General features: G+C 44.1%; 1 protein-coding gene across 2 annotated transcripts in view; it reads right to left on the bottom strand.

Annotated features, from left to right (window-relative positions):
- Positions 1-13,804, bottom strand: part of MYO5B (myosin VB) — a 385,776-nt gene that overhangs the window by 147,812 nt on the left and 224,160 nt on the right. For both annotated transcript variants that reach the window (XM_054031756.1, XM_054031755.1), the window contains exons 10-11: positions 12,179-12,444; positions 969-1,050 (exon numbers count right to left, since the gene is read on the bottom strand). In XM_054031756.1, coding sequence (XP_053887731.1) covers positions 969-1,050; positions 12,179-12,444 — 348 coding nt within the window. The remainder of the gene's footprint in view (positions 1-968; positions 1,051-12,178; positions 12,445-13,804) is intronic.

Below are 13,804 nucleotides of genomic sequence, written 5' to 3'. Positions count from 1 at the left end.
CAGATGCATTGTTTTCCTTCAAAGGTGGCTTTTAAAACCTCTTCAAACATGCCATCACTGAATTTGAATGTATTTGCTTTAGAAGCAACGGTTATACATATTAAAACAGTTGTGTACTGTGCAAATTAAACCCATCACTTTCCTCTTCGTTTCTTAAAGAAGCATTGATATATAATATGATGCTTTACATATATTGCAACTGTGCATCACTATATGTACAGAACAGTTTTAAAGTACCTCGACTGCCCCACAGAATTTAGTTCCTCAAATTTAACAAATTCTCTTGTAGACCCACTTTATCCAAAATTAGGATCAAATCTTGCTCCTACTGAAGTCAATGGCAAATTTCCCATGGACTTCAATGAAATTGGAATCAGACCCTTAATTGTGTAAAGTTTGACATTTTTATGTCTACGCAATGTAGATATTGAATTCCATCTATCTATTCACATCCCAAGACAAACACTACAAATTGTGTTAGAATGTGTATAATACAAGCATACAACATGAAGTAGTTTCAGTTCGCAGAAGGTTAGGTCAGCCTCCTAGAGGTTTCCACTCCTGAGTTCTCTTTAAATCCTGAAACAGATTCAGAACAGCCAGGTTTAGCTTGGCTTGGGGTTGAAATTATGCAAAAACCAGTTTTCTCAATGGTTTCACATACAAACCATTCAGAAACATCAGTGGATCCAGGTTGGAATAAATTGTTTACAAACCTGCTAAGAGATTTATAACAAAACCAAAACCAAGCAAAACTCACCTCTAGCAATGAATACATAGTACAGTTCTACTGCAAGATTGCTGCCCAGTGTGGATTATGCTATAACTGCCAAATTCATGTTAATAGTGAGAGTTGGCCAGAGTGGAGACAAGTTTGTCTAAGTGGAAGCCTGGCACAGGGAAATGTGGCCAGGCTTTTATCCAAAGTTTTCTATTAATCTTATGAAACATTTTCAAGCTGACCTTACCGAGTTGAACTGCTGTTGGAGTTTTTCGTTGGCATAGTTGATACAAAACTGTTCAAAGCTATTCACTTCAAAAGTTTCAAACCTGCAGAGCAATGAATAAATCAGTGTAAGTGTTGCTTCCTCTGAAATCTACTTAACTCTGTAATGATGTTATCATCCACATGCTATGCTAGAGAACATCAGTTACCCATCAGAGTCCCCAGATTCCCTCTTTCCCAACTCCACAAGTATGTTAGTCCACAAGAGGTGCATCTCCGCATACCAGAATTTAAGGGACTGGAAAGGATTCACGCATTAGGCACTACTCAGATGTTCAATACCAGTACAGCTTGTAACACTTCGTATAGTGCTATTATATCCCCCATCGGAGATAGGAAGGCTAACAATCACTTGGGGCACAAAAGTATTAAATAATAAGGCTACACAACTTCATTGTGAAGAAGACTGCTCAGCTATCAGCTACTGAAGAATTATGATAAAATATATATTTGTGAATGGAATTTGGAAGGGATTATTATAATCTTCATTCTAATATTCATTGTAGGATGGGCTCTAAGGCCTTGCAGGTCCTCTCCTTCCCTAGTGTTATGATCTCGAAACAGACTTTGGGGTTAGATTCAGATGGAAAAATGCTGCCCCGGTCAGTAAAACAATACTCAAGACGCAGGACTATGCCCTCTACGTAAGAAGATCCCTGGGCCAAGGGGGAAAAACACGCAACTGCATAGCTATGGGTCCTGAATCTCTGCCCTTCCACAAACCCATCAGTGCCCCAGGTTCTGCAGGGGGAGCTCATTCACAGTGAGACTCCACACAGGAGGTGCGTGCCCTTTGCACCGCCTCCCCATACCCAGCTCTGCTTCCTTTGCCTGACAGCCCTCTGCAGGGGAGGGGTCTGAAAGAGCTCCATACTGAAGAACCGGCATCGGAGTCTGATCCTTCCTACTCCTCTTGAAGCCAATGGCAATTTTGCCACGGACTTCAGGGGGAGCAGGACTGAACCCACTGCGATGGCAACACTAGGTTAAATTCTGCTGGCATAACTCCACTGACTTCAATGGAGCGATGCAAGCAGAGAGTTTGGTCCTTTCACTATAAACTTAAATTGTAATCAGGCCGTTACAAACCAGTGAAACAAGCCAGAAGTTACATACTACTTGTAATGAAATTGGATAACTGTACTTATACACCAGTTGATGTATACTGTAAGCATTTTTCTAGATTCCGCAGGGTATCACCGGGAGTTAATGGTGTGAATAAGTATTTCTAAAGCAAAGTCTACGAAAAAAAGACTGACATCTGGAGATAACTTAAATTATTCTTTGAGGGAAGAAGCAAGTGGCAGTGCCTACTTCTTAAATTTAATTAATATAAGCCTACTGTAAAGAAAAAGGCACAGCAAGGCAATTGGTCAGATAATGGGAACGGTGTTCACTGACAGAATGTTCTTACTGCACCATAAAGAAAAAAGGTTTAAATATCTTCTCTTTGTCATTTTTAAGGCTTACTGTAATACTCCACTCTCTAGAGTCTCATTATTTGATACAGCCCAAAATTAGTTCATAATTTCCCAATTTCTTCAATACTATCAGGTAACAATTCCCAGACCATCAAATGTAATGACTTAACTCCAATCATCTGAAAATGAATGAGGTTAGATAGGCTGTAGCTTTTACATTTTGTAACAGAATTGCCTTTAAGGAAATCCAACATTCTCAGGCTGATTAACAAAACTCTGTCGTTCGGAGGCAGTTTAATACATTTGTCAGCATTCTCATCATCAAATAGAGTTACCAGGGTTATAAGGTTTCCTCCCCCACCTCCTAAACAACGGATCAACGATGTTATTATTCATGACAGATGTCAGCACAACAGTTTCTAAACTGAGGAATTCAGTTCCTCATGCTATATCAGTGAAATCAATCTCTGAAATATTTAGTACAGCAAATTTCCTTGGCACTTGGAACTGAAAGCCGTTTACAGGTCACCATTAAAATACTGCTGACTATTTGACATAATTTGCCCTTGAAGAACTTATGATGTGTTTCTGTTTGATTTCGATCCCACTTCTTTGACCACTGCATTCACTTGAGTTCCCAGGTGTAATGAGCTCTGTGAAAAATAGCCTACTGCAGTACTTTTAATAGGAGTCTTTGGATCTCCTCTTTTAAGCATGATAACCTAAATCCTCTAGATACTAATGGACACTAGTCTTTTGGAACTCCATAAAAATACAAATTCCAGCAACTTGGTGATCACGTTGAGCAATGAGCCAAAGAGAGATTTAATTAGAACAGATTTAATGAGGGAGGGAAGGCACATGGAAGAGTGGTAGATAGAAAAGTATATTGCAAATGAATGAGAGAGGAAGAGAATGATATCAGAGTGGACATGGTTTTTCTACTTCAGAAACCTAGGATATGATCTGTGAATCCCCTCTGAAAGGTTGCCAGGAGTAGGAGAGCAGCTGTATGCCTAGTCACAACAAGCTGTCTATCAAAAGAACCTGTGAATGCAGCAGTGGTATCATGTCTCCAATCCTCAGCATGCGTTTTCAGCACTGAAGCCAGACACATAAATGTGTGTTTTTACCAAGCTGAATTCATTTATTTTCCCAAGATCCAGGAGACAAAGTAAAAAATGGGAAGGGAGTTTGTGATTTATCAAATATTCCTGGTGGCGAAGGCTCAGTCACATGAAAAGGAAAACCCTACCTTAAAGCATTTCTCTTTGCTATCCGTCAAGCTGAGGATCAACTCAAAGGCAATTTATGTGAACTTGCTAATTAAGGAAACAGTTTCACTGATATTTGCTAATTGATAGAGCGGTTTGTTTTGTCTCTCTGTATGTGTTCTGACTAGGAGGTTTTGCTCTTGAAAGATACCTTGTGCTAGGATGATCTCCTAATGGGAAAAGCAAACAAATGGCTCTTTTGTTTCAATTAATTTTGCATTCACAAAACCTTGGTGCAAAAAATAAAAATAGAAACCTTCCCCCATACCTTCCTATCTGCTACAGGGGACTGACAATTCAACCAATAAATAAAAAGCAGACAGGATGACAAATTGAATATGGGCTGGTCTACACTGGGGTGGGAGGGATCGATCCAAGATACGCAACTTCAGCTACGCAAATAGCGTAGCTGAAGTCGAAGTATCTTGGATCGAATACCTGGGGTCCAGACGGCACGGGATCGATGGCCGTGGCTCCCCCTTCGACTGCGATACCGCCGCTCGCTCTGGTGGAGTTCCGGAGTCGACGGTGAACGCGTTCAGGGATAGATATATCGCGTCTTAACGAGACGCGAAATATCAATCCCAGATAAATCGATTGCTACCCACCGATACGGCGGGTAGTGAAGATGTACCCTATGATTGGGCAGGGTGGCAAGGGGGGGGAGCCAGAGTAATACCTAGGCAGCTTTTAACTAGTCCACTGGACACAGTAACTCTAACAACTGTAAATAATGGCAATTGTTACAGGGGAGTCACAACCTTCCTCCTGTTGCTCTCACCCTACAGACAGAAAACAGCAGCTTAGTGTGTAATGTCGCTTATAGAATAATACATATTGCTTGGCTGGACTCAGCATAGCAGAATTAATCCAGACTGGCCGATTGATGGTTGTGACCTGGGATATGACTCTCTCTTTCCCTGATTTCTCACCCTCCTCCTCCTCAGTCTGTCTCTATGTTTAAATTAGTACAACTGTTACACATTTGTTTTATATGGTATTTCTGCCTCCCTTTCCCTCTGTTTTGTAACTTACAAATTCCTTGCCTGTTGCATTATATATATCTGTGCTACCATTGTGCTTCCCCATTTTTCCTAATTGTTACATGCTTGTCTCTTGTTTACTGAGTTTTTGGAGACATCTCTGGAACATTTCAGTGTCCAAAGGCCAAGTTCTCACGCTGCATCAGTTTACACCAGCTGAGAATTTGGCCCCAAGAATGGGGATCTCTTTTGATACTTACCAAAACAAAATGAAGGTTTAATTCTACAACTTTCTCATGACAAAACCCACCCAGAAGTTCATATCTTAATAGGGTGACCAAACAGCAAGTGTGAAAAATCAGGACGGGGGTGGTGGGTAATAGGAACCTATATAAGAAAAAGACCCAAAAATCGGGACTGTCCCTATAAAATCGGGACATATGGTCACCCTATATCTTAAGTATGGAGTGTTGGACCAGTCTCATGCTCATCTGTTCATTTTTGTATTTTTTCATATTGCAAACAGTAAAGAAATAAAACAAACTATCCCCACGTCTGCCAGTGAATCAGGATCTGGCATCATTAACTCCCTTATAAGAAGGAGAATTACACTCCTAGGATGCTCAAGAAAAATTTTGGGTCTCAGACTTGAGCAGATATAGGCAGCTCTGACTCACTGTCTTGACTCCCATCTAGGGTTACCTTTGCTGACTCAGGAGTCTGAATTACAGAAAGGTTTAGGGAATTTTTTTTTTTTCAGTTTAGCAAGGAGATGATCACAACCCCACCTCCCCATCATCACTGCCCTTATTGCTGACAGACAGACTCAGGCATGACGGACTGAGTAGGCCATGAAGACCAAACTTTTGGCTCATCCCTAGAGGTGGCATCACTTGGTCAGGGTTGAGGCAGGCGAAGCCTAAGTTGTCTCTGTGCAAGCTGTACTTGTTCTGAGGAGAAACAAAGGTCCTCAGCAAGGCTGTAAATACCAGACCTTTCACCAGCACTAGAAACCAAAAAACAAACAGGTAACTGGTTCTGTGAGTGGGAGAAAGCAGCACAAAAGCAGGAGTTAACAACAAAGTGTCAGGCCTTACTTTGAGTTTCAAGACTTCTGGTAGTAAGTGTCCCACTATTTACATATGAATCAAATGTTGTGTCCTCACTGGTTTAAAAGACAAAACAAAGAACAACAGACCACGGTAATTTCATGGAGGATTACAAAATACATTATGGAAAGGTACTGCACACCAGTTACCAGCCTGGCCAAAACAATAAATGCTGTATTTAGATAATCTTTCTTTTACAATGCCTCTTTCTGTTCCCTCCCCACTCCTGCCTCTCCCTCCCAGCACCTCCTGGGAGGGGGAGAAGTTGATTAGCGGGGCTGCCAATGGGGGAGAGGCACTGGGAGAATGGGGGAGCTGGCTGCCAGTGGGTGCTGAGCACCCGCTAGTTTTTTTCCATGGGTACTCCAGCCCTGGAGCACCCCCAGAGTTGGCACCTATGACTTGATCACATACTACTTTTTTCCACAAGACCCCTACCATAATTAGGGCACAGAATGGATGGTGTTTAATTAATGAGCAGCTATTCAATATTTTGTTTTATCCTCACTATTCAATGTGTGGCCCCAGGCCTTATTTACTGCACACTACTCAAACTCTGCTCTGAAGACAGAACTGTTAATTTCCTCATGGGATTTTCTACAGTGCTCACCACTACAGTATCGGAGTACTGGACAAATATTAATGAATTATTATCACACCTCTGAGATGAGGGGGTATTACCCTCACTTTAAATATGGGGAGCTGAGGAACAGTATATGTTGGATATTTTTGGTAATTTGTTCCAATGTTTAACTACCCTGACAGTTTTTCCCCTCATGTCTAACCTAAATTTTCCTTGTTGCAATTTAAGCCCATTACTTCTTGTCCTGTCCTCAGTGGATAAAGAGAACAATTTATCACCTTCCTCTTTATATACATGCTTGAAGATTTATGTCTGCCCTCAGTCTTCTCTTTTCCAGACTACACAAACCCAGCTTTTTCAATCTTGCCTTGTAGGTCATGTTTTCTAGATATTTCTTCTTGCCAACCACTCTCAACTCCTACGGTTTCTCAGTCCAAACCCAGTCTTCTTGCTCAGCAAGTCAGTTTCACCCCTTCAGTCTCCATCCCTACTCCCAGTCCCCTTGCCCAACAATTCACAGTTCTCCCTCTGCCCCAGCTCCTCCTCCTATCTGTCTCTCTACCCCAGCCTGCCCTCCAGTTGCCCCACTCCTCTCCCATCCCCATTCCCTGGCCCCAATCTCCCTCCCCAGGCTTCTTGTCCAACCTCAAGTTCTTTCTCCAAGTCCCAGAATCCTTGCCTCACCAGCCCAATCTCCCTCTCTCCTCCCCCATACCATCCAGCCCTATTCTCCCTTCCCACCCACTCCCAGACCCTCTCTGTTCCCCATCCTGCAGCTCTTATCCCCATTGTATTCAAATCACGCAGTTTCCTCCTCCACACTGCCTGGGTTCCAGCAGGGGAGACATTGAGAGCACAGGAGAGGCTCCCTGGTCTTGCAGTTCAGGTGCCCAGACCTAGCCCACACTGCTGCAGACCAGAGATGCAATTACAGGGAAATCTGTTCAGTCAAGGCTGGAGCATGACCAGCATGGGCAGAATTTTTTAACATGGGCAAAACAACGAATTTCTCTTCAATTTTATTCTCAGAAACGGCTGAATTGTTTTGGCTGAAATTTAAAAAAAAAAAAAAAAAAAATTCACCCTGAGGCAGACTCTGGCACAGAAAAGTTTAGCCCAGGTGGTTAAAGGACTGAAATCCAGGGCCTTATCATGGGCAATATTAGGCAACCTTAGTAACAGGCAGTGCTATCAGCCTCAGCTATAACATTGGATAATAAGTAAATCCTTCAAGGACACATTTTTGTTCCTTTACAAACAACATTTCAGTATCAAAAAAATCATGGGTTCATGATAAAGGTACAAAGAGCAAACACCCATCTCCCATAGGGATAACGTCCAGGATTTGGCCGGACATCTTAAATATATTCCAAGATACAATGTAGTCTATAACTATATATACACCTTTTAGTACAATGTAACCTTAAGCAAGATTCAAGGTGATAAGAACCATATACGCTGTGTTATAATAATAATAATGTGAATTCTTACCTTTTACATAGTACGTTTATCTTCAGAGACTTATGACTATTAGCTAAATAATCATCAACTCCCTATGAGATAGGTCAGTATTATCTCTCATTTTACAGGTAGGGAAACTGATAGAGTTTAAGTTACTTGTTCAAGGCTCCATCAGGAGTCAGTGCTGGGAACTCCAAGTCCAGTCCTTAGCACACCAGGCAATTCTGATTATAACACTGTTTTAGCAGGAGAGGAACTGCCATTTACTCTCTGGTGGGGTGCACAGCCTTACGCTGGTTTTCCCTGTGAACATTTAAGGGCAGAACCCTATGCAATCATTTCTTAATGGAATCAGTAAAATAATCTCTTTCCTCTGCTGCTGGTGGGGCACCAAGGGGAGCCTCATGCTCTGTAGGACTTTGGTTTCCACAGACATCCATTCAGAACCTTTCACTAGCACTGAATTCATATACTAATTCACTTTAAAAATGTTAATAAGTGCTAAGGCTATCCTTTTCAAAGGGGTCTAAAAATCCCAGCCTAAAAGGTCCCAGGCCTGGTTATGTGTGAGGGAGAATAAGGAAGCTGATTGCTAAGCTAACACACAGACAAGTCCTTTACCTTGCAACATCGCTCTTTCAGAAGAAAGAGGTTATACAGAACTTACTAATGCCACAATCCCCACATTAAGCTAGATGAAATACTCACAAAAGCAAAGAAGGAGTTATGGAATGCCCATCTGGTAGAGGGGCATCGGAACTGGGGACAGTTTTACTTTGTCTCAGTTCACACCACTGTACCCAGCTAATAACTCTTACGCCAGCAGCATCTGCGCAATCTTGTGCAAGACTGTGCCATCTTGGTTCAGTGTTTTAGGGGAAACACATTTTTGTGATCTTCAGCAGAAAGGTCTTGTGGTTGTGTCACGGTAATGGAGGTTTTCTTGTCTAACTTAATATTTCATGGGCATTACCCTCTAATCAACTTTTATTTACATTTCTGCAAGTGCTTGTCTGTTTTACTTTGATGTCAACTGACTGGTCTACACTTTCCTGGTACAGACCATATGGCTCCTTCTTCAATAATAACATTTTTCTGACACATTACAGTCCACGGGGAATCTCTCTGGAATCAAGGCAACTTGGACAGGAAACAATATTTTGTTAAAAGCTCCTCTGACTTACACTCCTTTAGAACCACTCCTCAGCTTATGCTGCCTGCAGCTGGCAACTTCTTGGCCTCAAGGATTCTCTGGATCTTGTAGTATCCATGTGGGTCACCCTCGGTGCTAACAAATCCCCATGCCAACAGCCACACCACTTCAAACTGCTCTGTTGGCAGATCCCAAAGTAGGCAGGATCACACTGGCTCAGAATTTTGATGGGAGCCTTCCAGGATCATGAAGGTGCTGCAGGACGTGCTGATAGTGAATGTGTAGGCAGCATCTCTTCCAGCACAGTCAGTACTTCACTGATGCTTCAGCATTGTGTTTTTGTGGGCTGGGGGGATGGGAGGGCTTGGTGGCTGAGGGTAGGGGCTTTCTCTCAGATGGGATATTTAACAGACGTCCCAGTCATGAGAAAACAATGTTAAAAATCCCATGGTGCTTTATGCAGAAGTGAGAATCCTGCCCCAATTCCATTAACTGAGTAGTGACTAGGATTGTGAGAGCTTTCTGTAAAGAACTCAAAATACGCTTAGCTGGGGGTATCATTTTTGAGTTCTAAACTCATTAGAATTTGACAAGCCAAGTTTGTGACTGCGCCTGCCATCAGATGGGTTTTTGCCTGGTGTTGGGCTTCTTTCTCTGTTGCTTGGCATCTTGCCCTGCCCTTCCACTAATCACTTCTTCACAAGAGACCCTGAGCTCTCTGTTATGTCTAACAGTTGTATGCAGGTGGGCCAGTGGCCCTCTACCTGGTCCATTCTTCCCGACGTCTTCAGGGTGGGGAGATGGCTGATTAGCTAGCTGTCGCTCCTTTCAGCTCTTACGGGGGTTGCTGGCAGTCCCATTGTTTCACCTCTTTTCCTTTAGCTGTAAGGATAGGGATGGAAATGGCCCGCTCTCCACTGGTCTGGATCTTCTGGGGACCTGGCAGGCTGCCCAGCTCTTGTTCTGCAGCAGTGATGTGGAAATAATCAAGTTCCTGCTCTAGCCACTCTGCTGCTGGCCCTTGAACGCAGGTGATGAAAGGTGGCACAGGCTGCACTGGGTTTAAAGGGAATCCCCATCCTCGTACATGAGCTTCTGGGCAAACCTGGCCTAAGTTCTAAGGCCAGGTTACCCAACCCGTGGGTCAGGACCCAAAATTGGGTTACCAGAATGTTTCAAAGGGTCATGTGGCAGCTCCTGTCCCACGGGGCTGGCTGGACTTGGCTCCCTGTTCCAGGCACTGCAACATCTAGGGTCCCAGCACCACTCAAGTTTGGCCCAGCCATCATGATGACAGTAGTCTGGGTAGGCCAAATTTGAGTGAATGGCATTGCAATGAGACAGGTCACAACTCCACTCACACAAATTTGGTCCAGTCAGGGGGGCGTGGCCAAGCCCGAGGGACACTGCAACCCCATCTTGCTTCACAACACCCTTGTGACACAGGTATTACATTTCAGAGCTAAGCAAGCTGAGGCACAGAGCAATTTAATTGAAGGTCACCCAGCAAGTCAACAGCAGAGCTAGGAAGAGAATCCAGCTCTTTGACCTCCCATCTTGTACCTTAGTCACAAGATCATCCTTTAGTCCAAATCAGAGATCCTCAAACTGTGTGGCCCACCCCCATAGGTGGGTGCAGAGGAATGTTTGGGGGGACACAGCGGGGCCCAGCACAGCCCTCATGGAGGGAGAGGAGAAAGCGCAACCCAAGCCCCACCCAACCCCCAGCTCTGCTCCATCCCTGCTGCCAGCCATGGCCCCGGCTCCCAGCCCCAGCATGGCTCCACACCCAGACAGGGGCCTGGCTGCTGTCCCCCACCACAGCCCGGCGGTGGCTCCATTCCTAGGGTTGCCAACTCTGACTGAAGCTATTTCAGGAGATTTTTTCCCCCAACATGATGTAATGTCATTTTCTTAAAATATCCTATTAAAGCCTCCCAGATTGCTTTCAATAGTCACTAGGAGATTGATGCCATTTCCAGGAGACTCCAGGCCAATCCTGGACGGTTGGCAACCCTATCCATTCCCTGTCCCACCCCTGCCACCAGCCTCTGGTTGTGGCTCTGTTCCTGGCCCAGAGCCAAGATTGAGGCTGTGGGAGAGAGTGGAGTCACACCTGGCTGCCGCCCACCTCCATGCCTGGCTGCAGCTCTGCTCTCGCCCTCGCCATGGCTCTATCCCTGGCCCTGCTCCCGGCTCCAGACCCGGCCCCAGCTGTGGCCCCAGCCTCAGCCCTCTTACTCCTGTGTGTCCCCTTCCCCTGGCCCCCTGTGCCATGTTCATGCTCCCGGCCCTGGGAGGGGGGCATGGACATGGGTGCAACCCTCAAAAGTTTGGGGACCATTGGTCTAAATGGAGGGCTGCTCTAATAGATAGTATATGCACATTGGAATTCAATGAAAGCAGTCAGGACTTTATATATACAAAGCCCCTTCTCCCTCCTCCTTCACAAAAACCTACTGGATACCCACATGTAATAGAGATGGGCTCGGACCAAAGTCCAACATCCAAACAGACCCAAGTCTGCAAGAGGGGGAAGGGGGGTCTTTGAAATCTGAAGCAGGGTTCCAATTTTGTAATACAGACAACACATAATGCTCTGTACTTGTTCTCTTTCCACTGTACCAGCTTGTACCCTCATACTGTAAGCTCTCAGAGGCAAGGACTTTGTTACTTGTTTAGCACAGGTCACCAACTGTAGCACACCATGTCATCCTCCTAGGCGGAAGCCCACAGAAAGAACTCATGGTGTCTGTGCAGTAACAGCCCAATACACTGACAGGGTATTCTAAACAAGTCGTCATAATTCTACTTCACTATAAAGAGAGTTGCACTACGTCTGAGTTCCCCACAAGCCTGATCCATTGTCTTTATTGTTTTAGAGGGCTAAAGTAATAACGGCATGATCCTGCAAGGGGCTGGGCACTTTAGGGAAGGCAGAGGATAACACCAGTGCTCCTGGAGCTCAGCACTTTGCAGGATCAGGCTACAAGTTATCCTGCTCAATGCAACTTCTACCATTCAATGTATTGCAAATACAGTCACCCCTAGCAATCCATTCTGGAACAGATTTTGCATGGATCAGATTTCTAAAAACTCATGTTTCACTGAAGTGGAACATGGTAAGCTAAAGAAAGCAGAGCAACAGACTGGCAAATGAAAGCGGAAGAAACAGAGGCCTTTCCTACCCATAGATATCCAGAACCCCAATGAATGAGTGCTGCTTGACAGTGGTATGCAGGGCTTTGTTGATATGCTCCACAATCCAGTTAAACAGCTGGGCATATATATGCTTGGCCAGCGCATTCCTGGCATTCACGACTTGCTGCACAGACATGGGCTTGATGTACGTCTCAGCTGTTGTGACAAGCTTCCGATGGCACAGCCAGTGCTCCATCTGGCTGTGCTCCACTCCAAGCAATCTGCAAAAATTATTCAGGTGTTCATCCTGTTTCTAGGATATAAAGAGAAATATAAATTCAGCAGGAGCTCAACGAGCTGAGGCTGGGAGACAAGAAAACACCCACAGATCTAAGCTACAGGGCTGCCTACGATTCTGATTGGAAAGTGTGGGGAGGAAAAAAACAAAACAGCTTTAGTCCTCAGGAATCAGGTCCATTTCTGAAACTGCTGCCTCACAGATACCATTTATAACAGAAGCTGTCTCACTGAGATTGGCAATACTAGAGTTATTGTGCAATTTAGGATTTTAACCAACCTCAGATTGGCTTCATGATGTTAATTTCCTACTTGGTCATTAACTGTGGATAACTAATTTGTAGGGACTATCTATTTATCATAGATTCAGAATGAGATAATCTCTTGAAATAATGTTAAGCACTGAAGAGATGAATGACCTGGTGGTAGATTCCTAGAGAGAAGTTTGATTCAGAATGAAATTTTAATTCTAGATTTCCAGGATCTGGATCAAAATACTGTAATGAAATCAGCAGTTGGTTTCTACCTTGTTTAACTGTGGTTGACAGAGATGACATAAAAATGAGAACTTTTAACTGAAGCTCTCTAGACTTTGGGAAGATACGTTAAATGAAGCCCAGCTCCACACAACGCTGTTCGTTTTGCAACCACAGAACCACACACTGTATGGCTTCTCTATGCCCTGGGCATCTTAATAAATAATAAATAAATAATAAATTAATGGAGATATCCCATCTCCTAGAACTGGAAGGGACCTTGAAAGTCCAGCCCCCTGCCTTCACTAGCAGGACCAAGTACTGATTTTGCCCCAGATCCCTAAGTGGCCCCCTCAAGGATTGAACTCACAACCCTGGGTTTAGCAGGCCAATGCTCAAACCACTGAGCTATCCCTCCCCCCTTAAGTGACACAACCTTAATAAAAAGGACAGGTTTCAGAGTAGCAGCCGTGTTAGTCTGTATCCGCAAAAAGAACAGGAGTACTTGTGGCACCTTAGAGACTAACAAATTTATTAGAGCATAAGCTTTCGTGGACTAAGGAGTAGAGTATCTACAATGGTTCAGTTTTGTTCCTTCTACAAAGCTCAAACTATGCAACACCTAACAGGTAACCAGCTCTCTAAGGACACTATCCTGCGAGTTGCTGAACAACCTCAACTCCCATTAAGTGATTGAGAGCCAAAACCAGGATGGCTGGCTCTGTTACTCTAGATGCACTTCCTTGTGTTATTACAAGCCCCTAAATATACCACCACTGCCAGACAGTACTTCAACTATTTGGCATTTTGAGGTGGGGGAGGGGACTTGGGGGCAGAACTCCCTGTCTGGAGATGCTGCTGCTGTTTCCTTCTACATCAAAGTAAAAACTTGGATTCCTT

The sequence above is a fragment of the Malaclemys terrapin genome, chromosome 6 (assembly GCF_027887155.1).
Source record: "Malaclemys terrapin pileata isolate rMalTer1 chromosome 6, rMalTer1.hap1, whole genome shotgun sequence".
In the NCBI taxonomy this organism is placed as follows: domain Eukaryota; kingdom Metazoa; phylum Chordata; order Testudines; family Emydidae; genus Malaclemys; species Malaclemys terrapin.
The sequence above is the reverse complement of the archived record's forward strand: the minus strand, read 5'-3'. Positions and strand labels throughout refer to the sequence as shown.